Below are 27,313 nucleotides of genomic sequence, written 5' to 3'. Positions count from 1 at the left end.
TACTATGAAAAACTATATGCCAACAAATTCAACAACCTGGAAGAAATGGACAAATTCCTAGACTCCTACAATCTCCCCAAACTGAATCAGGAAGAAATGGAGAATCTGAATAGGCCAATCACAAGTAAGGAAGTAGAAACGGTAATCAAAAACCTCCCCAAAAATAAGAGTCCAGGACCAGACGGCTTCTCTGGAGAATTCTACCAAACATTCAAAGAAGACTTAATACCTATTCTCCTCAAACTGTTCCAGAAAATTGAGAAAGATGGAGAACTCCCTAACACATTCTATGAAGCCAACATCACTCTGATCCCCAAACCTGACAACGACAACACAAAGAAGGAGAACTAGAGGCTGATATCACTGATGAACATAGATGCAAAAATCCTCAACAAAATTTTGGCAAACCGAATACAGCAATACATCAAAAAGATTATACACCATGATCAAGTGGGATTTATACCAGGGACACAGGGATGGTCCAACATCCGCAAGTCAATCAACGTGATACACTACATCAACAAAATGAAAAACAAAAACCACATGATCATCTCAATAGATGCAGAGAAAGCATTCGACAAGATCCAACACCCATTTATGATAAAAACCCTCAGTAAAATGGGTATAGAAGGAAAGTACCTCAACATAATAAAGGCCATATATGACAGACCCACAGCCAACATCATACTCAATGGACAAAAACTGAAAGCCATCCCTCTGAGGACAGGAACAAGACAAGGGTGCCCACTTTCACCACTCCTATTCAACATAGTACTGGAGGTGCTGGCCAGAGCAATTCGGCAGGAAAAAGAAAGAAAAGGAATCCAAATAGGTAACGAAGAAGTAAAACTCTCGTTGTTTGCAGACGACATGATCTTATATATAGAAAACCCCAAAGAATCCACAGAAAAACTATTAGAAATAATCAACAACTACAGCAAAGTAGCAGGGTATAAAATTAACGTGCATAAATCAGTAGCATTTCTATACACTAACAATGAACTAACAGAAAAAGAACTCAAGAACTCAATCCCATTCACAATCGCAATGAAAAGAATAAAATACCTTGGGATAAACTTAACCAAGGAAGTGAAGGATCTATACAATGAAAACTACAAGACTTTCTTGAAAGAAATTGACGATGACATAAAGAGATGGAAAGACATTCCTTGCACATGGATTGGAAGAATAAACATAGTTAAAATGTCCATACTACCTAAAGCAATATACAGATTCAATGCTATCCCAATCAGAATCCCAAGAACATTCTTCACAGAAATTGAACAAACAATCCTAAAATTCATATGGGGCAACAAAAGACTGCGAATTGCTAAAGCAATCCTGAGCAAGAAAAACAAAGCTGGCAGAATCACAATCCCCGATTTCAAAACATACTACAAAGCTACAGTGATCAAAACAGCATGGTACTGGTACAAAAACAGGTCCACAGATCAATGGAACAGAATTGAAAGCCCAGAGATAAAACCACACATCTATGGACAGCTAATCTTCGACAAAGGAGCAGAGGGCCTACAATGGAGAAAAGAAAGTCTCTTCAACAAATGGTGCTGGGAAAACTGGACAGCCACATGCAAAAGATTGAAAATTGACCATTCTTTTTCACCACACACCAAAATAAACTCAAAATGGATCAAAGACCTAAAGATTAGGCCTGAGACAATAAGTCTTTTGGAAGAGAATATAGGCAGTACACTCTTTGACATCAGTTTCAAAAGAATCTTTTTGGACACTGTAACTCCTCAGTTGAGGGAAACAATAGAAAGAATAAACAAATGGGACTTCATCAGACTAAAGAGCTTCTTCAAGGCAAGGGAAAACAGGATTGAAACAAAAAAACAGCTCACTAATTGGGAAAAAATATTTACAAGCCACTTATCCGACAAAGGGTTAATCTCCATAATATACAAAGAACTCACACTGCTTAACAACAAAAAAACAAACAACCCAATCAAAAAATGGGCAGAGGACATGAACAGACATTTCTCAAAAGAAGATATGAATATGGCCAATAGACACATGAAAAGATGTTCATCATCGCTAATCATCAGGGAAATGAAAATCAAAACTACACTAAGATATCACCTTACACCCGTTAGATTGGCAAAAACATCCAAAACCAAGAGCGACAAATGTTGGAGAGGTTGTGGAGAAAAAGGAACCCTCATACACTGTTGGTGGGAATGCAAACTGATACAGCCACTATGGAAAACAGTATGGAGATTTCTCAAAAAGTTAAAAATAGAAATACCCTATGACCCAGCCATCCCATTACTGGGTATCTATCCTAAGAACCTGATATCAGAAATCTCAAGAGTCCGTTGCACCCCTATGTTCATCGCAGCATTATTTACAATAGCCAAGACGTGGAACCAGCCTACATGCCCAGAAACTGATGATTGGATAAAGAAGATGTGGTATATATACACAATGGAATACTACTCAGCCATAAAAAAAGACAAAATCGGCCCATTCACAACAACGTGGATGGACCTCGAGGGTATTATGTTAAGCGAAATAAGCCAGTCAGAGACAGACGAACTCTATATGACTCCATTCATAGGTGGAAATTAGCATATTGATAAGGAGATCTGATCGGTGGTTACCAGGGAAAAGGGGGGGTGAGAGGAGGGCACAGAGGGGGAAGTGGTGTATCCACAACATGACTAACAAAACTGTACAACTGAAATCTCACAAGGTTGTAATCTATCATAACATTAATAAAAAAAAAAAAAAAAAACATCTCCAGACATTAACAAATGTCCCCTAGCAGGGCTGAATTAGCTAGAGCTGATTTCTATGGAACAAAAAAATCCTAACTTATGACTACTATATCTTCAGCAATTTTTCATTATGGCCTATATAGAAATATCTTATTTGTTTCAATAGCTCAGCTATATAGTATTATGCTATATGGATATGTCATAAGTTATTAAATCAGTCTACTAATCATGTATTTAAAGGTTTTATCTGGTGTTATTTTAAATAACAGCTGTGTGGTGATATAATTTGAACACCATATGTGTAATTCATCCATTTAAAGTGTATAATTCAGTGGCTTTTAGTACATTCACTGAGTTGTGCAAGTACTACAATCAATTTTAGAATATTTTCATCACCTCAGAAAGAAAGCCCTGTACACTTTAGTTGTCACCTCCCCCCTCAAAACTTCATCTTCCAGTCCTAGGCAACCACTAATTTACTTTCTGTCTCTGTGGACTTACCTATTTTTACCTACTACATTTCATATAAATGGAATGATAGAATATGCGCTCTTTAGACTGGTTTATTTCACTTAGCACAATGTTTTCAAAATTCATTCATGTTGTAGCATGTGTCAGTACTTCATTCCTTTTTATTGTTGAATAATATTCCATTGTACGGACGTACCACATTGTATCTATCTATTCAACAGCTGATGAAAATTGGGTTGCTCTACTTTTTTTTTCTGCTTTTTCTCCCCAAGCCCCCCCCAGTACACAGTTGTATATTTTAGCTGTGAGTCCTTCTAGTTGCAGCATGTGGGACGCCACCTTAGCATGGCCTGACAAGCGGTGCCATGTCCACACCCAGGATCTGAACCAGCAAAACCCTGGGCTGCCGAAGGGAAGCGCAATAATTCAACCACTCCGCCACGGGGCCGGCCCCGCCACTTTCTGACTATTATGAATAATGCTGCTATGAACATTCATGTACAAGTTTTTGTGTAGACATATATTTTCATTTCTCTTGGGTATATATCTGGGAGTAGAATTGCTGGGTCATACGGAAACTTTATGTTTAACATTTTCAGGAAGAGCCAGACTGTTTTTCCAAAGTGGCCACACCATTTTACCTTCCTGACAACGGTGTACTAGAGTTCTGATTTCTTGACATTCTCACCAACATTTGTTATTATTCATCTTTTTATTATAGCCATCCTAGTGAGAGTAAAGTAGTATCACATTGTGGTTTTGATTGCATTTCCCTGATGGCTAACGTTGAGCATCTCTTCATGTGCTTACTGCCCATTTGTATACCTTTGGAGAAACGTCTATTCAGATCTTTTGTCCATTTTTTAATTGGGTTATTTGCCTATTATGTATTGAGTTGTAATAAATCTTCATATATTCCAGATACAAGTCCCTTTTCAGATATATTATTTCCAAAAATTTTCTCCCATTCTATGGGATGTCTTTTCGCTTTCTTAACAGGATCCTTTGCAGCAAAAAAGTTTAAAATTTTGATTGTCAGTCTTTCAGGTAAAAATAGTGTGCCATAAGCAGCCAGTTCAGTTTGCATCTCAATCATGTAAGAGTTTTTCCCTGAGACAACTATCATACTTTGGATGCAGCAGAAGCATACATGTTTCCTTTTCATCACACAGAATGTTAAAAACATGTGTATCCAAGGGTCAAGATTTAACAAAATGAATATTTTTTACTGCCTAATCAAGGACATTCTTAAGTGAACTTTTGTTTTGTTTTTACTGCATGTGCATAGTGGTGAAGAATATATAAAATTAGTACAGTTTGGTGCTAATGCCTGTAATGGTGCTAAGGTACAAGTAGTTTCATCTACCATTGCTTGTGCCATCAGTGTAAATGTCAATGCAGTGAAAAAAGCAAATAATGTTTTAGTAGTTTTATGAAAATAGTTTCGACCTCACACACCCCCTGAAAGGAAGGTTCTCAGGGAGCCCTACGGATCTGCTAGATCACACTTTGAGAACTGTTGCTCTATGACATTCATGTTTGTTTAAAACGGAAAATAATTCTTCATATATAGATTTTCTCATAAAATTGATACTCCAGGAACAAGATACAAGAAGGGAAATGTAGTGTGTGATCCTGTGACTTTTGCCTACCCTTGATACAACATGGCATATCTCAGGAACACATAACCCACAGAGAGGAATTTAAGCAAGAATAATAAAAAGTAATGGGTCTTCCACTATATTTATGAGGAAGAGGAGAAGGCAAATTGATGGATGATGATTTTTTGTAAAATTATTTACCCTCTGTAAATATCTACTCCATTAGAGTGGATATAAGCTGTTAGGATTCTATTCTCAGAGTAGCAAATGAACATACATAGACAGGTTTTAGACTGTCCTCTATAAGTGGCCAGTGAAGCCTCTTTCCAGAATTCAGAAAAAGTCAATTCAAAGTAATTCTGTAGATGCTAAGCCAGTAAAATGTATTCTGGGGACCAAAGTCTCCTGTAAAAGTCCTTTAGAGAGGCCCCAGGACATTATCTAGTTGAGAACTACTTAGCCTATCTAAGGATTTTCAAGAATTTATAGCCACGTTAAAGCAAACTTTTGAAAATAGTTTCAGACCCCAGCCAAGTTACTGAGACCTAGCCCAGTCCCAACTTGTCTTTGTTTCCAATCCACCCTGCACACCACTGCAAGGTTAATCCCTCTAAATCACTCTCATCTCTACTCAAGAACTTTCAGTAACAATTAAGAGCTAACACCAGGGGCTGGCCCCATGGCCGAGTGGTTAAGTTCGTGTGCTCCGCTGCAGGCGGCCCAGTGTTTCGTTGGTTCGAATCCTAGGCACCGACATGGCACTGCTCATCAAACCACGCTGAGGCAGCGTCCCACATGCCACAACTAGAAGGACCCACAACGAAGAATATACAACTATGTACCGGGGGGCTTTGGGGAGAAAAAGGAAACAAATAAAATCTTAAAAAAAAAAAAAGAGCTAACACCAATGGAGCTCTCTAATCTTCTCATTTAATCCTCCCAGTAACCCAGTAAGGTAGGTCCTATAATTCTGCCCCTGGAAATGAGGAAACTTTGGCTTAAAGAGATTCAATAACCTACCCAAAGTTGCTGAGCTTCTGAGTAGCAATGCTAAGACTCAAACCCAGGCTTGAGTCGAAGCTCTCAAACACTGCAGTATTTCTGCAGAGATATCATTGGTCTAATAATCACTTAAGAAACTTCTTAAAAAAAAAAACAAAAAACAGCTAATTGGGCACAACTTCTAGGCACATGGATCAGAATTTCCAGGGCAATTCTCTGATTCATAGGAACCACTACAAGTTAACTTCCCATTTTCTACAGAAGGGAGTCGAGTTCTTCTGTCTAAACTCCTCCCAGCAGGATTCCAGGATAAGGGCAAAATTTCTTAAACTGGCCTACAAAGTTCTTCAGTCTGTCACTTGATCGACCTTTTTGGTCTCATCTTGGCCCAAGTTCCCTCTTTGTTTCAGTTTCTCCTATTCATCTCAGGGCCTTCCTTCACAGGGTATTTGCATATGGTCGTCTTTGGCCTGAGATGTTCTTCCCTCCTCCCTTTATCTAGCTAACTCCTGCTCATTTTCAGGCCTCAGCACAATAGACATTTCTTGAGAGAAATTTCCTGACCTCCCCGTCTAGGTCAAATCCCTAGTTATAATCTCTCATAACACTATTTGCATTTAAGTAGCACATTTGCAATTTATATGATTATCTCTCCTTCCCACTATAAACTGCAAATTCTACAAACGTAGAGACTGTGCTTGTTTTTGCTCATTATTGCATCCCCAATGCCTAGCTTCATGCCTGTCACACAAATAATGCCTGTTCAATAAATGTTTGTGAAAGAAGTCATAGATTTCCAGGCCTTTTAATTATTCCCTACTTAACCAGCCAACCATATTTTTTTCACTTTTACTCAGCAGAAACCTACAGTTCGTTACAGAGGTTAACTCCTCTTTCTACCTCTTTTCATCCTTATCCAGACTCAAGATTCTTTTCCACCTCTTCACCTAGACAATTTCTCCTACTGCTACACGATAGAACCTAAATTTCCCTTGTTTCACAAAGCTCTCTCTAAAACACCAGCCCATAATAGTCTCCTCTAAATTTCTATATCACTTTGTATTTCTGTGCCATTCATTTGGCACTTCATCACATGCTGCCTTGTATCATTATGTTGTATTTCATATGTGAGGGCCTTGTCATAATTTTTAAGATATAAGCATCATTAGGTAGTTTGTATGTTCTTAAAGGGTAGTTATAGTTTAATTCGCTCCTGGTATACCCAGGCACATCATAAGTCCTCTGGAAATATCTGCTGAATGAATGAATGAAAAACTTTCTGTAGCCAGCAATGTGGATTCAGCCTGCAATTTATTACCAAATTTGGCAACTAATAATTCTCCCTGGAGGGCACCTGAATATTTTATACTATTTCTCTATGGAATACTTCCAGGGCCCCTTTAGGCAGACATTCAAAACAAATGTGATGGAAGAACATTAAAGCAATCTACTATTTAAATTTCATAACATATTTAGAGCAGTTCCATACTCAGGCATTTCTAAATTCATTACAAAATTATTAATATAGTTCATAACTCTTTAGGATAACTCTACATTGTCAATCCTTGCTCTTGTCCTATGAAGTTGAAAGAATCTTTAAATATTTTCAGTAGATTAATTTCTATTTCAAAATATATCACTGAAGAAAATATTTTTTTGGCTGTAATCATGTTGTTACTCTCCTGACTAAAAATCGTTTACATAAACCTTTAACTCTATGTAAAATGCAGGAGTGCATTTCAACTTTTTTTTTTGGTCAGAGTAAGATGTAAGTAATTAAGACTTTTTTCCTTCAAAAACATAGAGTAAATTATAATTCCAATTATTCTGAGTCTTATTTGAGAATGCAAGAGCAGAGGAAAACAAAGTTGACACACAATACTGAAATTCAGGCTATATGTGTCATCCACTTCAAAGGCAAGGAATTAATTTATTTTATGAGTTTTATCAATCATGATTTTTGCCCATACAACTTAAATATATAAAAAATTAAAGTTTGATAATAAAGAATTATTTGTTATCTGTTTCTCTTTAGATGTCCTTATGAACATTTTATACGGACCTAATTACTTCTTTTAACAGCTTTATTGAGATATAATTTACAAACCATAAAATTCACTTGTGTACAATACAATTTTGTTTTTAGTGTATTTATAGAGCTATGCCACCATCACCAGAATCTAATTTTGTTTTATCTTATTTCTTAAATTGAGATATAATTCACACAGCGTAACTATCACCACTCTAATCCTGGAACATTTTCATCACCCCAAAAAGAAATCCCATACCCATTAGCAGTCTCTCCCCACTTCTCCCCAACTCCTCCAGCCCTAGGCATCACTAATCTACTTTCTGTCTCTATGAATTTGTTTATTCTTAACATTTAATATAAATGGAATCATACAATATGTGGTTTTGGTGACTGGCTCCTTTCACTTAGCATGTTTTCAAGATTCATCCACGTCACATATATCAGAATTTCATTCTTCGTTATCACCTAATAATATTCCACTGTATGGATATATCACCTTTGGTTTATCCATTCATCAGTTGATGGATATTTCGGCTGTTTACACTTTTTAGCTATTAGGAATAATGCTAAGAACATTTGCACACAAGTCTTTGTATAGACATATGTTTTTATTCCTCTTGGGTAGATACCAAAGAGTGGAAATACTAGGTCAGGTACTAATCACTCTTAAGACGAATAACAGATTTGTTTTTTTCTATTTCAAAGGGTTTTTGACACAGCCAGGAAACAGACTTTTCATGAAAATGCTAACATAAAAATTTTTTTTTTAATAATAAGGTAAATCTGCAAGCAGCTTTGCTATCAACAGAACTGTATCATATTACTTGCCAATTTTTGGTTCAAACAGAAATTCTAAGATGAGGTGAGAACTCCATTAGTGTAAATCATAAAACTAAATGGAGTTTGCACTAGCCTATTTAATCAATATGCTAGGATCATATTTTATTTTTTGAGCTGGGTGTATATATCCATCTCATTATGGCTGACAATTGCTTAAGCGATAAATACAAGTAAGGCAAGGCTCACCCAGTAGGAGGAGCAATAAATAGGAATTTTAAATATCAAAGGTTCTGATTAAATTAAGAACTTATTTCTCTCCTCTAGCAGGGGCCTGTTTTTCATTTCATGAGAAAAAGGTAAAACATTAATTATAATTAGTCATGTAAATTTCCCAAGCCTTTCATAAAAGCATCTTTCAGAAATTGGAGGCCAGATAAACTTCTGGTCACATGTTATTTTTGCTTTTCTTCCCTGGCAATGTATACTCTAGTTCAAATATATTCAGGAAGCAAACTTTAAACAGACAATTAAGGGCTGATTGTAAAATTCTACATAAAAAAAGAGCTTAAAAGACATTTTAATTTAAAGAAAAATCAACCCTCTTGCAGTAGAAATTAGGCATAATTAAGGGAAAACTACCAGATGTCCTACCAATCACAGCACTAGAGAACGCCACAGGTCGTCCAAAAGACGCATTCGTTTTAGCCAACAGCTCTTTCCTCCCGCCAAAGCTGTCCCTAGAGCGTCAGAGAATAATCCTAGGAATGACTGATGATTTTTCCCTTTTGATCCCCTCGTCCCCCCGCCACACACACACATCCACCTGCTTGGAGGTGTCAAGGCGACTAGAAATGGTTAACAGCGATCAGCAGCAGAGAGAGAAACAAACACCCCTGACAACCCACAGCTGAGTAAGCAAGAGCTGTTTATTCACGAACATGTTCCATTTGGAGACTGTTGGCGAGCCCTTGAAAGCCCAGGCACATTTTAGAAGGTTCCTAGAGAGGGAGAGAATAATCTTTTCTCTCCCCACCCCACCCCCTACCCCGCAAACACACACTGAGAAGCTCGGGTGGGAAGGCAGCCCCTGCCCACCCGCCCCTCAGGAAAAACCTCACGCACCAGAGCATCCGACCCCGTGCGGGGGTTGTGTAACTCCCCAAAATGGGCTCAGACGCGGCAGAGGCTGGCCCCAGCGCCGAGGGCTTCAGAAGGCGCTTCTGCCACCTCCGCCCCCGCCACGGCCCGTCCCGACGCCGCGGCCGGGGCTAGGGACCCTGAGGAGAAATGGCCCTTTAGCCCCCTCCCCTCACCTGGCTCGGTCCCACCTGAGGGTAAGAGCCGAGGAGAAAAGAAACAAGCAGAGAGGGCTGACCTTGTTGCTACTGACAGTGGAGCGGCACATCCTGCTGCTTCCTGGAAGGCGGCCCAAAGGACATTTTTCCCCCTGGAGGAAGGAAACCGGAGGGCGCCGGCCGGGCGGCGGCTGGCGCGGCGGCGGTGGTCCGGGAGGGCTGTGCAGCCTCTAGCGGAGACGGTCCGAGGACTACATCTCCCATGCTGCTCTGGGCCGCCTTGCGTCGTGACCCCGGCGCGCACGGAGGCGGTGACTCTTACCTCACAGAGGTAGCTCCTCCGCCGGCAGCAACTCGGCGCCCGCGGTCCATGGACCGGAACCCCGGGCCGACGGGCAGGAACCCGGGCCGCGATCGCCGCCTCCCCGTCCCAGGCTCCTCCTCCTTGCTCCCCTCCGCCTCCTCCGGACGGCCGCAGGCCGCGCACCGCCACCGCCGGGCTCGCGGAGCCGCCCCGGGAGGCTGGGTGGTCGGCTCGCGGCTGCCGCCGGACTGAGGCCTACTTCGCCGCCTCTCAGTGCTATTGTCCCTGGGCCCGGCCCTGACCGGGTCCGCTGGGGAGGCGAGTGCGCCGGCTCCGCGGAAGATGCCGGACCAAGCTCTACAGCAGATGTTGGACAGGTACAGGCAGCTTTGGGGGAGAACGCGAGTCGGGGATCCTCGCTCCGGTCCTGCCCGTGCCCGGCCTCGAGGCTCCTCGGCAGCGGAGCCCGGCGTGCCGGGAGGAGTTCCACGGCCTGGGGCTCGTGTGAGGGGCAGAAAGTTTGGATTCCGTACTTGGGGGGAGGACGGAGTGGGCGTCCTGGGTGCGTAGACTTAAAGCGAAACTTAGTTAAGGAGCGGCGTCTAGTTTTGTTGGAACGCCCTTTCGAAGTGAGAAGGGTTTGTGTTAACCCACAGAATTAGTTTGTTTTTTTCGTACCCTCCTTCTCCCCTCCCCCCAACTATGTTGTAACGTGTTTGTCAGCGATCTCACTGGCAAGAAGAACCAGATTATCTTTCAGGGGAATGATCCCCCTACAATTTTAAGACTCTTTCCAAAAACCAAGGATAAGCATTCTTTTGGAAAACCGGATGGGCTGACTTCATTCCTCCTTACCCCCATCCCATCCCCACCCCTAAACTGTAAGGTCAAGAGTATCCGCAAGGGAGCATTAAGCGTCGGACCGGAGTAGGGGTTATGGAAAACAGCCACATGAGTCCAACACTGAACGCTTAGCGTATTTTACGATTCGTTGAGTTCGCTGAGAAAGTTTCATCTTATACTGGGGCCGGTTGCGCATTCCTGGGGGGCTCCAGTCGGTGAAACTTTTTGTGAAATCGGCTGCACCGCCCTCTGCTGTTCAAATTCTAGTCTATGGGTTCTGCCATGAGTTTTTGGAGGCTTAATCCACATTTCCCCCTAGCCACGTCTTAACTTCTGGCATAGCCAATGCCACAGGCTAATACAAAGTGTTTGTGGTTGCTTATAGCTCTCAGTAGACCCCTGCCACCCTGTTCAGCATGTGGGATAGCTCTTTGTACTGAGTAAAGGTCTAGCCATAAGATGTTAGTTGAAAGCATGCCTGAATTGAGATTATACCCGGTTAAACGCTGTTCAGATCTGCCACACCTAGAATACAAATCATCCAAGAGTACATCTTCTCCCAGAGTGACAGACATTTCCTTTGGAGCTTAGAATTTTGAGACATCTAAATTGATAGCAATAATGTTATTGACTTTTTTCAGTTGGGGTGACCCAGTGATTAATCCAGCCCTTGTTTGAGGTCAGCATTCAGGTCAGGTTGTATTGACTACCCTTGTTTGTGTAAGTAGTTTACAAGCTCCTGGAAGGCAGAAATTTACTCATCGTTATTTCTCTTGAATCCCAGAACAGAGCCTGGTACTTGGCAGGTCATCAGTAAATATTTGTTTTATGAAAAAATGCACAAACATTTTTGTCCTTTTCCCCAGTTGTCTAGAGGAAACTGATCATTTACCAGGTTTTTCTTTTGTTATAATTTAGCATGCTAACAAATTGCATTGGACTACTAAAATAGGCCCAGAGGAGACCACCTTCTGCCACTGTCAATTCCAGTCAAATGAGACCTTGTTCTGATGCAGGGTATTGTGTAATTAATTTTTTTTCCTCTGAGGACCTGCTGCTTTCATGTTTATGTATGTGACTTTTAGAAGAGTTTCTGTGTTCAAAAACTGACCTGGCTTTCATATGCTCTTTGGAGATTTCCATAAAAGTAAAAAGCCAAGAAGTGCTAGTGAGGCATTTAAAACTTCTCAACAGAAACTTGGAGATTCTGGCTGCATTTACTGAAGCAGGTGACTACATGGCTTACCCTCATTTTCTGTGCCTTTTTGATGTACTTCAAGGTAGATTCTTAAGATGACATTTAAAGACCTTTATTGTCTAATTCAGTAGTTTGCAACCAGGCTCTGAGTTAGAATCACCTGGGGAGCATTTTAAACTATAGATGAATGCCTGTCTGGCTCTGCCCAAGACCAGTTAGATCACAAATTTCTTGGAGGATGAAGCCTGCGCATCTATATTTTCAAAGCTTTCTAGATGTTTTTGATGTGGTTGAAAACCACTACCCTAACCCATGAGGGATTCTTTCATGATGAGATTGTACAGTTCAATGAGAAAAGCTTGGGCATTAGAGACAGAAATCTCAAAATTCTCGTTTTGCCACTTACTAGCTATGTGACTTTGGACTTAAATTCTGAGGCTGTACATCTTCATTTATAAAATGGGAATATCCTGTCACGGTACTGTATCAAATGAGAACACATGTAAGGACTTTATCAAACAGTAAATTGCTATTCAGATGTTAGGTACACAGAAGGTACTTAAGATTCTAGTGTAACCAACCAGTGTGGCAATTTTCCCCCATCTCCTTCATATTTACTAATTATCTTAGTCTGGGCTGGCTGTACATGCAAGTTGAACACAAAGATACTTGATGGGCTCAATTGAGAAACACTGACAGGCCCAACAGACTAAAATATGGTCAGCCTTTTAGGACCCAGAATTCTCGCCATCAATTTGGCTTCCCCCCAGCTTGATGTTGATGTTTGGGTGGCAATTTTTGAGGGACAGAATTTAACTCAGAAACCTACCCATATGTTTATTTCTTCAATGCAGATTTTATCTTGGTGAAGATTAAGGAAATATATATAACACATATTGTTCTTTGCTCCTAGGTTAAAAGTTATGTATTTTATAGTGAATTAATTATTAAACATTTGTATTAATTGAATTTATTTAATAAATATTGGGAGGCTATATGTGCCCAGTACCATTCTAGGACTTTGGGTTATGGTAGTGAACATAACCAAAAATGCTTGTATGGAACTCAAATTCTAGTGAAATTTGTGTTCCATAAACTGTCAAATAGAATGAATAAGTAACTAAATTTAGTTTAGCAATTATTTATCTTGATAAGTTTTATTATTGCAATATTTGTAGGTGGAAAGAGTATATATATGTAGATATGTATTTTGATTGCCTTTCATTTTTGTAAATAATAAGCAACTGTTTTATGTAAATTTATTATTTGAACCTTTTAAATTGCTGTGGGTAAACAATTATTTGAGAGTAGTAGGAAAGGAGATGGTTTTCGAGTGTCATGAATGATTTGGTGTCACGAATCGTTGCCCTGAAATTATAACCATTCATAAACTCACAACCTTTATATCAGGCTCTCTGGACCTTGGTCAGTTTCTCTCTTTTCTTCATTGCCACACGTTTTTAAGAAGTCTGTTATATATTGTTCTATCACCAATTACTTTCCCATTTTCTTTTATATTTCTCTAAATCAGGATTAAATGTATAGAGAATACAAAGAATATTGTAACAAACTGCAGGAATGGACCTCAGGTTTGAACCCTGGGCGTGTTGAGAGATGCTTCTGGAAACGTCACTTTTGTGTATGCCATCTCACAATAAATACTCAGGAATTTTTTGAGGTTGTTTTGCTTCGCTTGTATCCCCAGAACAGTCAGATGGGAGGAAAAGTAGGGAAAATAATCTGCTCCCCACCCTCTCCTGAAGTGGCAAAGTGAATTCGAATTCTCACTCTATGGGGGTGTTATCAACAACAGATGTACATCCCTTTGGAGGGTGTAGAGTATTCTGATAGGAACATGCTATATTGTCTTCTCATTTATATAACCATCTCTTGGTTTCCATTAAAGCAATTTCTCATTCTCTTTGTCAGTTGGCGTCTTTTCCTCAATCACATCACTATTCCATTTTGACAATTACGGACCAATACCTGGAATTAAAAGCTGTTAGCAATTAGTTATATTTGCTTCCATCTGTATGTCAAAAGTGGAAACATTATAGCTAAAGCCCCAGTTCCATCATCTTCTCTCTATCCCCACTCCACTGTCGTAAATGGGTTTGTATTCTTCCAGTCTTCTTCGTTTAATGCTTTTATATATACCATATATAATTTGTAGTTTTGTTTTTGTTTCTAAAATTTAAATATATCAATCTACAATTTGCTTTTTAATACTGTCTTGAATTCTGTGACATATAGCAATTAAAGAGAATATATATTTATAAAATATCTCTTGTGTTACCATACCACTCTGTTTTTTCTTAATCCATTCCCCTGTTCATGACATTTAGGTTCTTATTTTCTCTTTATTATCTCTCCTTATAATTTGACTTTCATTCCCCTTTCTTGTCCTTAGCTCTACTAAAGATATGCTGAAGGTCACCAATACTTTTTTTTTTTTTGCATTTCTTTTACAATTTTTGTTTTACTGAGGTAACATTGGTTTGTAACATTATATAATTTCAGGTGTACATCATTATATTTCAATTTCTGTGTAGACTACATTGTGTTCACCACCCAAAGACTAATATATGCATTGTCTGTCACCATATACATGTGCCCTGTCACCCCTTTCGCCCTCCTCCCTCCCCACTTCTCCTCTGGTAACCATCAATCTAATCTCTATATCTATGTGTTTGTTTGTTGTTGTTGCTTTTCTCTTCTACTTATGGGTGAGATCATAGGATTCGACTTTCTCCATCTGTCTTTTTTCGCTTAGCAAAATACCCTCAGGATCCATCCATCCTATCAGACATGGCAAGATTTCATCTTTTTTTATAGCTGAATAGTGTTCTACTGTGTATGTATACCACATCTTCTTTATCCACTCATCCTTTGATGGGCACTTAGGTTGTTTCCAAGTCTTGCTTATTGTGAATAATGCTGCAGTGAGCATAGGGGTGCATATATCTTTATGTGTTAGTTTTTCATGTTCTTACACCCAGCAGTGGAATAGCTGGATCATATGGTAGTTCTGTTAATTTTTTGAGGAATCTCCATACTGTTTTCCATAGCGGTTGCACCAGTTTACATTCCTACCAGCAGTGTATAAGAATTCCCTTCTCTTCACATCCTCTCCAAAATTTCTTTCTTTTTTTTTTTTTTAAGATTTTATTTTTTCCTTTCTCTCCCCAAAGCCCCCCCATACATTGTTGTATATTTTCAGTTGTGGGTCCTTCTAGCTGTGGCATGCGGGATGCCGCCACAGCACAGCTTGATGAGCGGTGCCATGTCCGTGCCCAGGATCTGAACCGGTGAAAATCTGGGCCGCTGAAGCAGAGCGTACAAACTTAACCACTCAGCCACGGGGCCAGCCCCTAACATTTGTTATTTCTTGTCTTGTTAATTATAGTCATTCTGACTGGCTTGAGGTGATATCTCATTGTAGTTTTGATTTGCATTTCCCTAATAATTAGTGCTATTGAACATCTTTTCATGTGCCTGTTGGCCATCTGTATATCTTCTTAGGAAAAATGTCTGTTCAGATCTTTTGTCCATTTTTTAGTTGGGTTGTTTGTTTCTTTGTTGTTGAAATATATGAGTTCTTTATATATTTTAGATATTAGTCCCTTATCAGATAAACAGTTTGCAAATATCTTCTCCCAGTTCTTAGGTTGTCTTTTCGTTTTGTTGATGGTTTTCTTTGCTGTGCAGGAGCTTTTTAGTTTGATGTAGTCCCATTTGTTTATTTTTCCTTTTGTTTCCCTTGCCTGGTGAGACATAGTATTCGAAAAGATGCTGCCAAGACCACTGGCAAAGAGCATACTGCCTATGTTTTCTCGTAAAAGTTTTATAACCAATGCTTTCTTAATCAGTAAATGGAATAATGTTTTTGCTTGGTCCTCATGTCCTTGAAATATATGTGATGAAGATTAAACTCATGACTACCACCCCCTAACTTCTTGAAACTATGTTCTATTATATACCCTACTGTTTCTCTATCTTTTGGTTTTTTCACCCTCTTGTGTATCACCTTACCTTTACTCCCTTCAGTCACTTAAGTATGCTTCATTCCTCAGCACTCATCATTCTTCTCTGAAAAGTGCACCCACTTACTATTGCTTTCACCTCTATTTGAGTGACTCTCAGATGTGTTTCTTTATTCCTGACCTCTTTCCCCATTTTAGTGTGTCATTTCTAACTGCCCAGAGGGCATTTCCGTTTGTGTGTACACAGTATTTCTAGCACCTTAACCTATCTAAACTAAACTACTGGTATTTCCCTGGCTTTTACTTATCTTGACTTCCCAATTTTTGGTCTTTGATAGAACCATTCTTCTAATCCACCATCCATAAAATCTACACCTTTTTTTTTGCTTTTTTCTCCTCCAACTCCACTTACTTATCAAATATTGTAGATTATCCTTTCTCTGGCTCCAGTTTTTCTCTTCCAGTTTGACTTACAGAGTGGTGCCAAAATTGACCAAGGCAGAATTATAATCCTGTCATTTCCATGCTTTAAAACCTGTCGCTGTCTGCATAGCTTATAGGATAAAATCTAAACTGTTAAGACCCTAGTGAAAGGATTTAGAACTATTAATATAATCCAGCCCCAGCCTACCTTAACCATACTCTTCTGCATTCCCCTTCATTGTCATGTGAATGTATCCTGCTCTTTCATCTTATTTTTGCTTTGGATGACTTCCTCCCTTTTAACATGTAGCTCTTACCCATCTTTAGAATTTAGCTCAAATATCACCTTGAAACATTGCATAGCTCCTTCAGGCAGAGTAAGGTATTCCTTCCTCTCTTTCCTAAAACTTTTATTCATTCATTACGGTATATTATACTGTATTGTAATTTTTTTAATGTGCCTATCCCATGTCTCCGTGCCTTCCACACACACCCTTTACCACAACCACTGTGTATATTCAACTGGAAGTTCATTGAGAACAGGAACGATTCCCTATCTCATTTCCCAGCAAGGGCCTAGTGCATTGGAGATGCTGTTGAACTGTGTTGTCTTCTTTTTCATTCTTTGTAACATATCAGTGCTTAGAATAATCTTACAGAAGCACCATCTTAAAAATTGTCTCATTTGCTCAAAACCTTCTGTTTTTTTCTTTTCAGTTTTATTGAGGTCATAATGGTTTATAACATTGTGTGATTTCACGTGTACTTTATTATTTATCAGTTTCTGTATAGACTGCATCATGCTCACCACCAATGGTCTAATTTTTATCCGTCACCGTATACATGTGCCCCTTTACCCCTTTCTTCCAAGCCCCTCCCTCACTAATCTGTTCTCTTTATCCATGTGTTTCTCTTCTGCATATGAGTAAAATCATGCAGTGTTCGTCTTTCTCTGTCTGGCTTATTTTGCTTAACATAATACCCTCAAGGTCCATCCTTGTTGTGGCAAATAGGATGATTTTGTCTTTTTTTATGGCTGAGTAGTATTCCATTTTATACATATATGTATGTATATATATACCACATCTTCTTTATCCATTCATCAGTTGATGGGCACTTAGGTTGCTTCCATGTCTTGGCTATTGTGAATAATGCTGCAGTGAATATAGGAGTGCGTAAATCTCTTTAAATTAATTGATTTCAAGTTCTTTGGATGAATTCCCAGTAGTGTGATTGCTGAACATATGGTATTTCTATTTTTAATTTTTTGAGAAATCTGCATACTGTTTTCCATAGGGCTGTACCAGTTTGCATTCCCACCAGCAGTGTATGAGGGTTCCCTTTTCTCCATGTCCTCTCCAATATTTGTTATTTTTTGTCTTGGTAGTTATAGCCATTCTGACTGGCTCAAGGTGATATCTCATTGTAGTTTTGATTTGCATTTCCCTAATAATTAGCAATGTTGAACATGTTTTCATGTGCCTGTTGGCCATCTGTATATCTTCTTTGAAAAGACGTTGGTTCATATCCTTGGCCCTTCTTCTTCTTTTTTTTTTTTTTTTAGGAAGATTGGCCCTGAGCTAACATCTGTGCCCATCTTCTTCTGTTTTATATGTGGGACACCTGCCATAACACGGCTTGATAAGAAGTGTGTAGGTCCATGCCTGGGATCCAAACTGGCGAACCCCAGGCCACCAAAGGGGAGCATGCAAACTTAACCACTAGGCCACCAGGCAGGCTCCTCCTCTGCCCATTTTTTGATTGGGTTGATTTTTTTGTTGTTGTTGAGTTGTATGAGTTCTTTATGTATTTTGGAAATTGACCCTTGTCGGATATAAGATTTGCAAATATTTTCTCCCAGTTGGTGGGTTGTCTTTTCATTTTGTTCCTGGTTTTCTTTGCCTTGCAGAAGTTCTTTAGTTTGGTGTGGTCCCATTTGTTTATTTTCTCTTTTGTTTCCCATGTCTGAGTAGACATGGCCTTCAAAAAATATGCTGCTAAGACCGATGTCAAAGAGTGTACTGCTTATATTTTCTTCTAGTTTTATCAAAACCTTCTGTATTTTCTTACTGCTTATTAAGCTTAAGTTCAAATTCTTTAGCCTGGCCTTGAAGACCCACAACTATCACATTTATTGTACTCCCTGTTAATATTTAAGACACTGAATACCGTATATGGCTGGTACCCAACTACATTTTTAAAACTTTTCTTCTCTTTAAGAATGAGTACAGTATAAGTACATGTCTTTTGCCCAGGCCAAGCTGATTTGTGCACTGTCCTCTGAACACAAGGTGTTCTTTTCAGCATCATCTTTCAAAATTCTACCCATTCTTCAAGACCCACTTTAGATTCTGCCTCATTTATAAAGCTTTTCTGACCATTTCAGCCTGAAATATTTTTCGCCTCTTCTCTAGATTCATGTAGCAATTCTTTACATACCAAACATGCGTGCCTCCAACTCTTTACATGCTGTAGTTCATAAAATGAGAGATGATAATATTTAGCACCTTGGAGTAGACTAGAAAGGGTTTAGATTTTTGGTGAAAGCTCCTTATGGCTGCTTAAAAGTACCCTATCAGAAATGAAACATGGGCCGGCCCCATGGCCGAGTGGTTAAGTTCGCGCACTCTGCTTCAGCAGCCCAGGGTTTCGATGGTTCGGATTCTGGTTGTGCACATCGCACTGCTCTTAAGGCCACGCTGAGGTGGTGTCCCACATGCTATAACTAGAAGGACCCACAACTAAAATATACAACTATGTACTGGGGGGCTTTGGGGAGAAAAAGCGAAAAAAAGATTGGCAACAGTTGTTAGCTCAGGTGCCAATCTAAAAAAAGAAAAGAAACATAATTTCTTGTACTGGCTATAACTTCCTAAGAAATGGAAAATTTTCTGAGAATACACTGTACAGATGGCAGCATGGTACAGTGTAAAAAGCCAATGTTTCGGAGTTGAGACATCCATGCGTCTCTACTTAACTGAGGACTTGGGCAGATTATTTAATCTCCCTGGGCTTTTGTTTGCGTATTTATTTATGATGGAAATAATTATGCTTGCAGAGTTTATGAAGATTAGAGACAAAGGGCATGACATGAATGTATGCTCAATAAATGATTACGTTCATTGTGGTATGTTTCCCTTCGGCTTTGCCCTTTGATAATGTGTCATGATTGTGGTTATATCTCTTTGATGAATCTAGATACTTTAACTTCCATTCCATTTGGGTGAACAGACATGTAAAGGGATTTTTAGTATTCTTGATGGTATGGTTCCTGTTCAGAATACGTGAGATGTGACACTTTAATCCTGAGACAAAGCAACCAGTGTGCAGTTTCTTCTGTTGTTAAAGGGGGCCTTCCTTGCGTTAACCAGAGTATGGATCTCTAAGCATGTTCTGAGTTAAAGAGTCCTTGTTCTCTTTCCTTAAAACAGTCATGCAAATACATTGTTCAGGCACCATATATAATACAACAGCAGCAATTTAAGGTTTGTTTCATTGCTCTCTCCTGTATCCTGGAATTCTATTCAGCTATGTTCCAGTTTTCCTAAAAGTGACTTAGAAGGCAGGAGCCTATGATTTCCCAGAATTTTCTAAATCCAAGATAAACACCTGCACTTTGAGTCTGCAAAGATAGAATTTACTGTTTTACTAGATAACCATACCTGTGTTGCTTAGATAATTTATGTGCCAGTGAGAAACTATTTTATTGATAAGTAAAGTTTCCTTTCTTTTTTTGCCACACCCTTTTTAAATAATTAATTTAGATAATCATATAAACAGTAGATGAGTCACAAATGAACCCTGTGAAGTGAGGTTATCTTTGTCATGCATCCTCTCCCAACTGGTGTGTAATATCTAGCTTTATCTTAAAACCTTTCTACTCCAACCAGGTTGGTCTTCTCATTGTCCATGTATGCTCATTTCCATCTCTAAGCTTGTTTATGCTGTTTTTCTTACTTCAAATACCCTATTCTTTTCATTCCTCAATCCAATTTGAGTCCTCATCTGTAATTCTCTCCTTTTCATGAAACCTTTGCAGCTGTTTCACCCTGGTTTTCACTGTCATTATCACATTTCTGAATTACTTATGGTCTCTAACATTTTGTTTTTGCACTTAATGTTTTTGTTTTTGAGGAAGGTTAGCCCTGAGCTAACTGCTTCCAGTCCTCCTCTTTTTGCTAAGGAAGACCAGCCCTGAGCTAACATCCATGCCTGTCTTCCTCTACTTTATATGTGGGGTGCCCACCACATATATGGTGGCTTGCCAAGCGGTGCCATGTCCGCACCCGGGATCCGAACCGGCGAACCCTGGGCCGCCAAAGTGGAACGTGCGCACCCAACTGCTGCACCACCAGGCTGGCCCCAACACTTAATGTTTTTTCTGGTAGTTTTTATGTGATCCTTCTGTGCAAATATTTGTTCCTTAAGTAGACTGCAATTTCCTTAAATCTAGTTCCTTGTGGTGTCAAATAATGAATGTACTGAAGTTGATTTAGGAGGAAATCTTAAGTAATCTTACATTTCAGGCAAACTAGCCATGTAGTCCTTGAACTGTTTACAAATTTTACTGTTAGGAAGGATATATAACTGGAAAAAAGTTACAATTTTAAAATCATGTAGAATTAAATGACTGATCTTTTATAAAGAGTGGCATGGTATACATACAGATTAGTGATATTACTAGTATCAGTAAGGCTATACATTTGTTTTAAGGAATGAGTAATATTCTTTAGATTTGTCCAGTTTAGTTCTTTTTTCTTGTCTTCATATTATAATAGTGATTTATTCTTTGATCTCTGAACCAGTCATCATAATTCCCAAATCTCCCTTTACTTTGTAAACTAACATCCCCAACTTGGCTAGTGGGAAGATGTGAAAGTACATAGTGAATGTGTATATCAGCAAAAAGGGGCATTTAGAAAAGCTACTGGAAGGGAAAGAAGGGTAGAAGAAAATGAAGTGAGAGGATTTGAATGAATATCTTAAGCAGTGATAGGGTCCTATTGAAAAATTGGGAGTTGCTTAGGAATCCAGGACTTTTTCCACTGAATACCAGGGTGCCAAGCAGAATTGCTTCATGTGCTAATTTAGGTAAGAAACTGCATCCATAAAATCTAGGCGTAGATGTAAAGTTGACACCATCCTTCTCATCTTTATCAATGCCCTTATTACTAGTGTTCATTTGGTGGTTACATATGTGCCAGACAGTTCTTAAATAGTTTCATGATTACGTGTTTAAATCCTCTGCAATAGGGGATCTTAACATAAAATCTTTTTTACGCCAAGAACTCCTTTAGCAGTCTGGTTAAGCCTATGGGTTTCTTCTCAGAATGTTTTGAAAGAGTAAAAATATATATATATATATAGGATCAGAAGTGAAACCAATTAGGTTGAAATACAACTATCAAAATATTAAAAATCTGGGGCCGGCCCAGTGGCACAGGAGTTAAATTTGCACGTTCTGCTTCGGTGGCCTGGGGTTTGCCGGTTTGGATCCCAGGTACGGACATGGCACTGCTTGGCAAGCCGTGCTGTGGTAGGTGTCCCACATATAAAGTGGAGGAAGATGGGCACGGATGTTAGCTCAGGGCCAGTCTTCCTCGGCAAGAAGAGGAGGATTGGCAGCAGATGTTAGCTTAGGGCTAATCTTCCTCAAGAAAAAAAATTAAAAATGTGACATAGTAGTATGAGCTTTAACACATTAAAATACAAGGTCTGTTGGTTGGTCTGATAACTAATTTCAAATTAGCAGTGAGCTCAATGTTATTTTAGGATCTGTACAGCTGTAAAGTAATATGAAAATTTCTGGTCGCTGCACTAAGTTCTAATTGCTGTACTGCTAATATTACTATGGTTTGCTTACGTTCATCATTGAAGGAAATTTAAATTTTATTTAGAAGTTAGCAAAAGTAAAGTTGTAATTTTTTTCCCCATCCAAATTTACCAACCCCCATAAATTTTTCATGGACCCCAGATTAAGAACCTCTGCATTACAACTCTGAAAGAGATACTGTCATTAAACCTAGAATAAGTGGTGAGCAGGAATTTGAACTCAGGCAATCTGGCTCCAGAACCCAGGTTCCTTAACCAGTTAAAATATCCTGAACTTGCATAATCTTTTCCCCAAATTTGGGATCTTCATTTTACTTACTGTTTAAATTAAAAACCAAATAATTTAAAAATGTTTACATTGAGTGTTAAATGAAATTTCATTTCTGTATTGTGGTGAGTTGAGGAGACTTAAAAAGGGAAGAAATAAGGAAAATGGAAAGAAGAGTGGCTAGAGCAGAGATTCTCAAACTTTAAGTATCTTGACCACTTGAAGGACTTGTTAAAATACTATGTCAGTGGTTCCTCAAAAAATTAAAAATATAATTACCATATGAGCCAGCAATTCCCCTTCTGGGTATATACCCAAAAGAATTGAAAGCAAGGTCTTAAAGAGATATCCTTACACCCATAGCATCATTATTCGTAACAGCTAAAAACATGGAAGCAACCCATGTGTCTATCGACCAATGGATGGATAAGCAAAATGTCATATCTACATACAATGGAATATTATTCAGCCTTAAAAAGAAAGGATATTTTGCGGTATGCTACAATGTGGATGAAACTTGAGGACATTGTTAAGTGAAATAAGCCAGCCACCAAAAGACAAACACTAGATGATTCCACTTATATGAGGTATTTATAGTAGTTAAAATCATGAAGACAGAAAGTATAATACTGGTTGTCAGGGGCTGGGGGCGCAGAGAATGGGGAGTTGTTTAACAGTTATAAAGTTTCAGTTTTACAAGATAGAAGAGTTATGGGGATGGGTAGTGGCTATGGGTGCACGACAGTGTGACTGTATTTAAAACCACTGCATTATACACTTAAATTTACCATCTTAACCATTTTTATATGTATTTTACACAATAAAAAAGAAAAATAATAAACAAGAAATTAAAAATAAATAAAATTTTTAAATGTCACGTCAGGTCCCACTTGCGGAGTTTCTGATTCTGTAGGTCTGGGGTGGGACCTGAGAATTTACATTTCTAGCAAGTTCTCAGGTGATGCTTGGGCATCACGCTGAGCACTGCTTTTTGAGAGATTGGAGGATTGAAGAGAATGAGGGGATGGAGATGACCTTTTTTTTTTGAGGAAGATTAGCCCTGAGCTAACTACTGCCAGTCCTTCTCTTTTTTGCTGAGGAAGCCTGGCCCTGAGCTAACACCCGTGCCCATCTTCCTCTGCTTTATATGTGGGACGCCTACCACAGCATGGCCTGCCAAGCGGTGCCATGTCTGCACCCGGGATCTGAACTGGTGAACCCCAGGCCGCCGAGAAGTGGAACGTGCAAACTTAACTGCTGCGCCCCCGGGCCGGCCCCTGGAGATGACTTAAAGAGAAACTCTTAGTTTGATCAGAAATTTCAACCTCTTGGGTGTGAACTTTGAAAGGTTTTTTACTTTGTCCTTTGCAATGAAAAATAGCCAATTATTCTCACCTTTTAAGGGTATTCAAATTGCCATCCCATAAATTATAACATTAAAATATGTAATAACTTGAATTAAAGTAGAATTATGTTATGTTGACCTTGAAATGCAAATATTATGGCATTATCAGTAAAAAATTTTTAATTTCAAAATGTTTGGTTTTATCTTCCTTGGCTGTTTTTTACCTAAGAAATTACCTGATCTGATAGCAGAATCAAGAGCATATTTTCCCCAGTGTGAGAAATAGAACAGCTTTCAAGATTCAAAGTACTTGTAGAGGGAATTAAGTTTAGTTAAGTCTTTTCTGCTCAAGTTCCAGTCAGTAGGAAACAAAGCTGTTAACAAAAAATACTGTGTGTACTTATAAAAGCTGTTGAGAGTTTACATCATATGATTGTTCTGGGGCCATCCCTTATATCCAATTCCTCACACTCTGTATCAGTATTGTGTGGGTTGCACATGATGGGGAATCTGATCCAAACTGGTTAAGCTAAAAAAAAAAATCTATGGGTTTATATAAGTGAACCATGCAAGAGTATATTTAGCTTTGAGCACAGCTTGATCCATGTCTCAAACAAAGCCATCAGTTTTCATCTTTCAGCTTCCTCTTGGTTCTTTAGGCTCCACGTGGTAGCTCTCATGACAGCAATTGCCTCACACCCTCATTTAGCCTTATGCTTCCCTGCCTTTTAAGCCCTGTAGAAAAGAGAAAGTCTGTATATCAACTGTCCCAGCAAAAATTCTGAGGTTCATTCTGATACAACCAGCTTTAGGGCCCAGCCTACCAATCACTGTAATCAGGGGCGGGCAGTAGGAGGGGAGATACTCTCTTAAACCAGTCTAAAAATTACTCTTTCTGGCGCTGGGGATGGTAGAGAAATAACGGCCTAAAACCATATACATGGCTGATGGAGGGAAGAGTTTTCCATAGAAAGTATGGGATACTGTTTTTGTCCCTTAAAAAAGAGGAAAAATCAAGCTGTACCTTAAACTGCAAGTTTCTACTCTCCCCTCCATTCTAAGATCTTGAGAAACCTTAAACCCATCATTTTGAAACTCCTGTTTTCTCCTCCTTAAATGGAGGGAGGTGGGAAATTGGGGAATAAATAGCTGAAATAGATTGCATCAAGGAGAGAGTATGGTATGGGGAAGCACAGAGGGAAAGCATAATTTTAAGACCTTCTCAGGTGATGTTCCTGATTAGTCTATCAGAATTTTTTTTTTAAATGAGGAAAGAAAGGATTTGTATACATATTTCATTTCCTACCCTCCTTTTTTCCAGCCCCGAAGACTAATAACTGTCTTATAGGCTGTTTGCCTAAGAACATGTAACCATTTTTTGTATACTTTAAGCTAATTTCCCATGTGCCTGGCCCTTATTTCTTGGACTAATGTTCTTTCCATATTAGGTAGATTAAACTCATATACCTAGTAAGGTAGTAAATCAGTTAATAAATTCTTTAGAACTTAACATTTTCTGTACTGTTATTTATATTAAAAATATTTAGTCATCAAAAGCAATTATTTCTAACTTAAAAAATCCAGTAATTATCTTTTTCATACACTTTGCTTTCTCTAATCTCTTTGCTTTTTTTTAACCTGCCATTTTTTTACACCAGCAGTTCTCAAACTTTAGTTTTCTCAACTTGAGATCAAGCAGATCTCAAACCTGGGATCGCCTTGAGAGCTTGTTAAAACACAAGATTTCTAGGTCCTTCTCCTCCAGAGTTTTTGATTCACTAAGTCTGGGGTGGAACCAGAGAATTTACTAGGTTCCCATGTGATCCTGAAGCTACTGGTCCAGGGAGCTTTGTTCTGAGAATCTCTGTAATAAAATCACTTGTCCCTACCTCTGCTGATTTCTACTATCGCTGCTCCCTGAAGCCTTCTCTGGTCTATCCAAATTGATCCTTTGTTCATTCTTCTTAAAATGGATGTACCTATGGTAATTTCACTGGAACCTTAAAACAAATCTCTTCTATCTACTGGACGTAGCCCCGATTAAATTATAGCGTCTTCCAGATGGATACAGTCTTCCATTTATTTTGTTTGTGCTACTACATGGAACCAGTAATGCTCAGTAAATGTTGCTGGCAATTTCTATAATTTTCAGTTGCTTGCTTGATTTGTATTATTATTAAAATAGTTAGAAATTTCCATTTCATATTTCTTTGTACCTAAACTATAATTTTTAGATGAAGTAATTTGGTGGTGTTATTAGAAGTTTACATATTGTGAGCAATACCATTTGATCTCAAATGACCATCAACAGATTTACTGCTTAACAACTGGAATAAATACAGAATGGATGTGGTAAATTGGTAGATTCTAAAAATCAGGCAAATTTTTTGAGAATATTGATAACAATAAGTTTTCTTAATATCTCCTCTGCAAGATAATTTCAGCTAATCTCTAATGAGCATTAGCTTCAAAATCCAAATTTGTAAGCCGTGTATTATCACTATGAATCAAACAAGAAAAACAAGGTTATTTGTATTAACACTTCTAATTAGACTTAACTCCTAATAAGTTTCCACTGTATTTCATTGTTCAACTATCTTATCTACCATAGTTGTGAAATTAGAAAAAGTCTGAAAGTGCCTGCTTTAAATGTCAGTTGAGTACCTTCCAAAAAGTGAAACTGTAAAAGTATTTAGGGGTGAAGTATACTGATAACTGCAACTTTGAAATGCATCAAAAAATAAGAGGATTGATGAATGAATATATGGTGATGCACATATATAGCAAAATAAGAATTGTAGAGTCTAGATGTTGGGAATATGGGTATTCACTGAACAGTTTTTAAACATTTTTTGAGAGAAATTTTTCATAATAAAACATTGGGAATAAATGAACTTACATTTATCTAGAATTTATGAGGAATATAGCTATATAAGTATTCCCTTTAGATCAGAATATGAAATTGCCATTTATGTAGGTCCAAAACAGACCAAAACAGAAAAATATATGCAATTTCATTTGGCTCAACCTAGTATTAAGGCTGTTCGGAGTAGATATATTTTTACATTTTATTTTTTTCCTGATGACTGAGATTGGCTTAATTTAAAATTTGATTCACCTTAATACTAATTAATTGTGCTTGTCTAGCTGTACTTAGCTGCATATGTGTTCCATTGTTGAAATGAAAAACTTACA

General features: G+C 38.6%; 2 protein-coding genes across 12 annotated transcripts in view; one reads left to right on the top strand and one right to left on the bottom strand.

Annotated features, from left to right (window-relative positions):
• The window catches only part of CPEB3 (cytoplasmic polyadenylation element binding protein 3), a 222,420-nt gene extending 212,150 nt beyond the window's left edge, over nt 1-10,270 (bottom strand). For 5 of the 10 annotated variants that reach the window (XM_070610334.1, XM_070610324.1, XM_070610267.1 and 2 more), the window contains exon 1: nt 10,003-10,144. The gene's annotated coding sequence lies outside the window, so the exon portion shown is untranslated. Of the gene's footprint in view, nt 1-10,002 lie in introns of all 10 variants that reach the window. The other 5 variants (XM_070610193.1, XM_070610223.1, XM_070610286.1 and 2 more) reach the window with 5 other exon arrangements.
• Nucleotides 10,271-27,313, top strand: part of MARCHF5 (membrane associated ring-CH-type finger 5) — a 51,888-nt gene continuing 34,845 nt past the window's right edge. The window contains exon 1 of one of the 2 annotated variants that reach the window (XM_008532329.2): nt 10,271-10,603. In XM_008532329.2, the coding sequence (XP_008530551.1) occupies nt 10,569-10,603 (35 nt within the window). In that variant the 5' untranslated portion in view covers nt 10,271-10,568. The remainder of the gene's footprint in view (nt 10,604-27,313) is intronic. The other variant, XM_008532324.2, reaches the window with a different exon arrangement.

The sequence above is a fragment of the Equus przewalskii genome, chromosome 1 (assembly GCF_037783145.1).
Source record: "Equus przewalskii isolate Varuska chromosome 1, EquPr2, whole genome shotgun sequence".
Taxonomy (NCBI): domain Eukaryota; kingdom Metazoa; phylum Chordata; class Mammalia; order Perissodactyla; family Equidae; genus Equus; species Equus przewalskii.
This window is presented reverse-complemented; position numbering and strand designations above follow the sequence as displayed.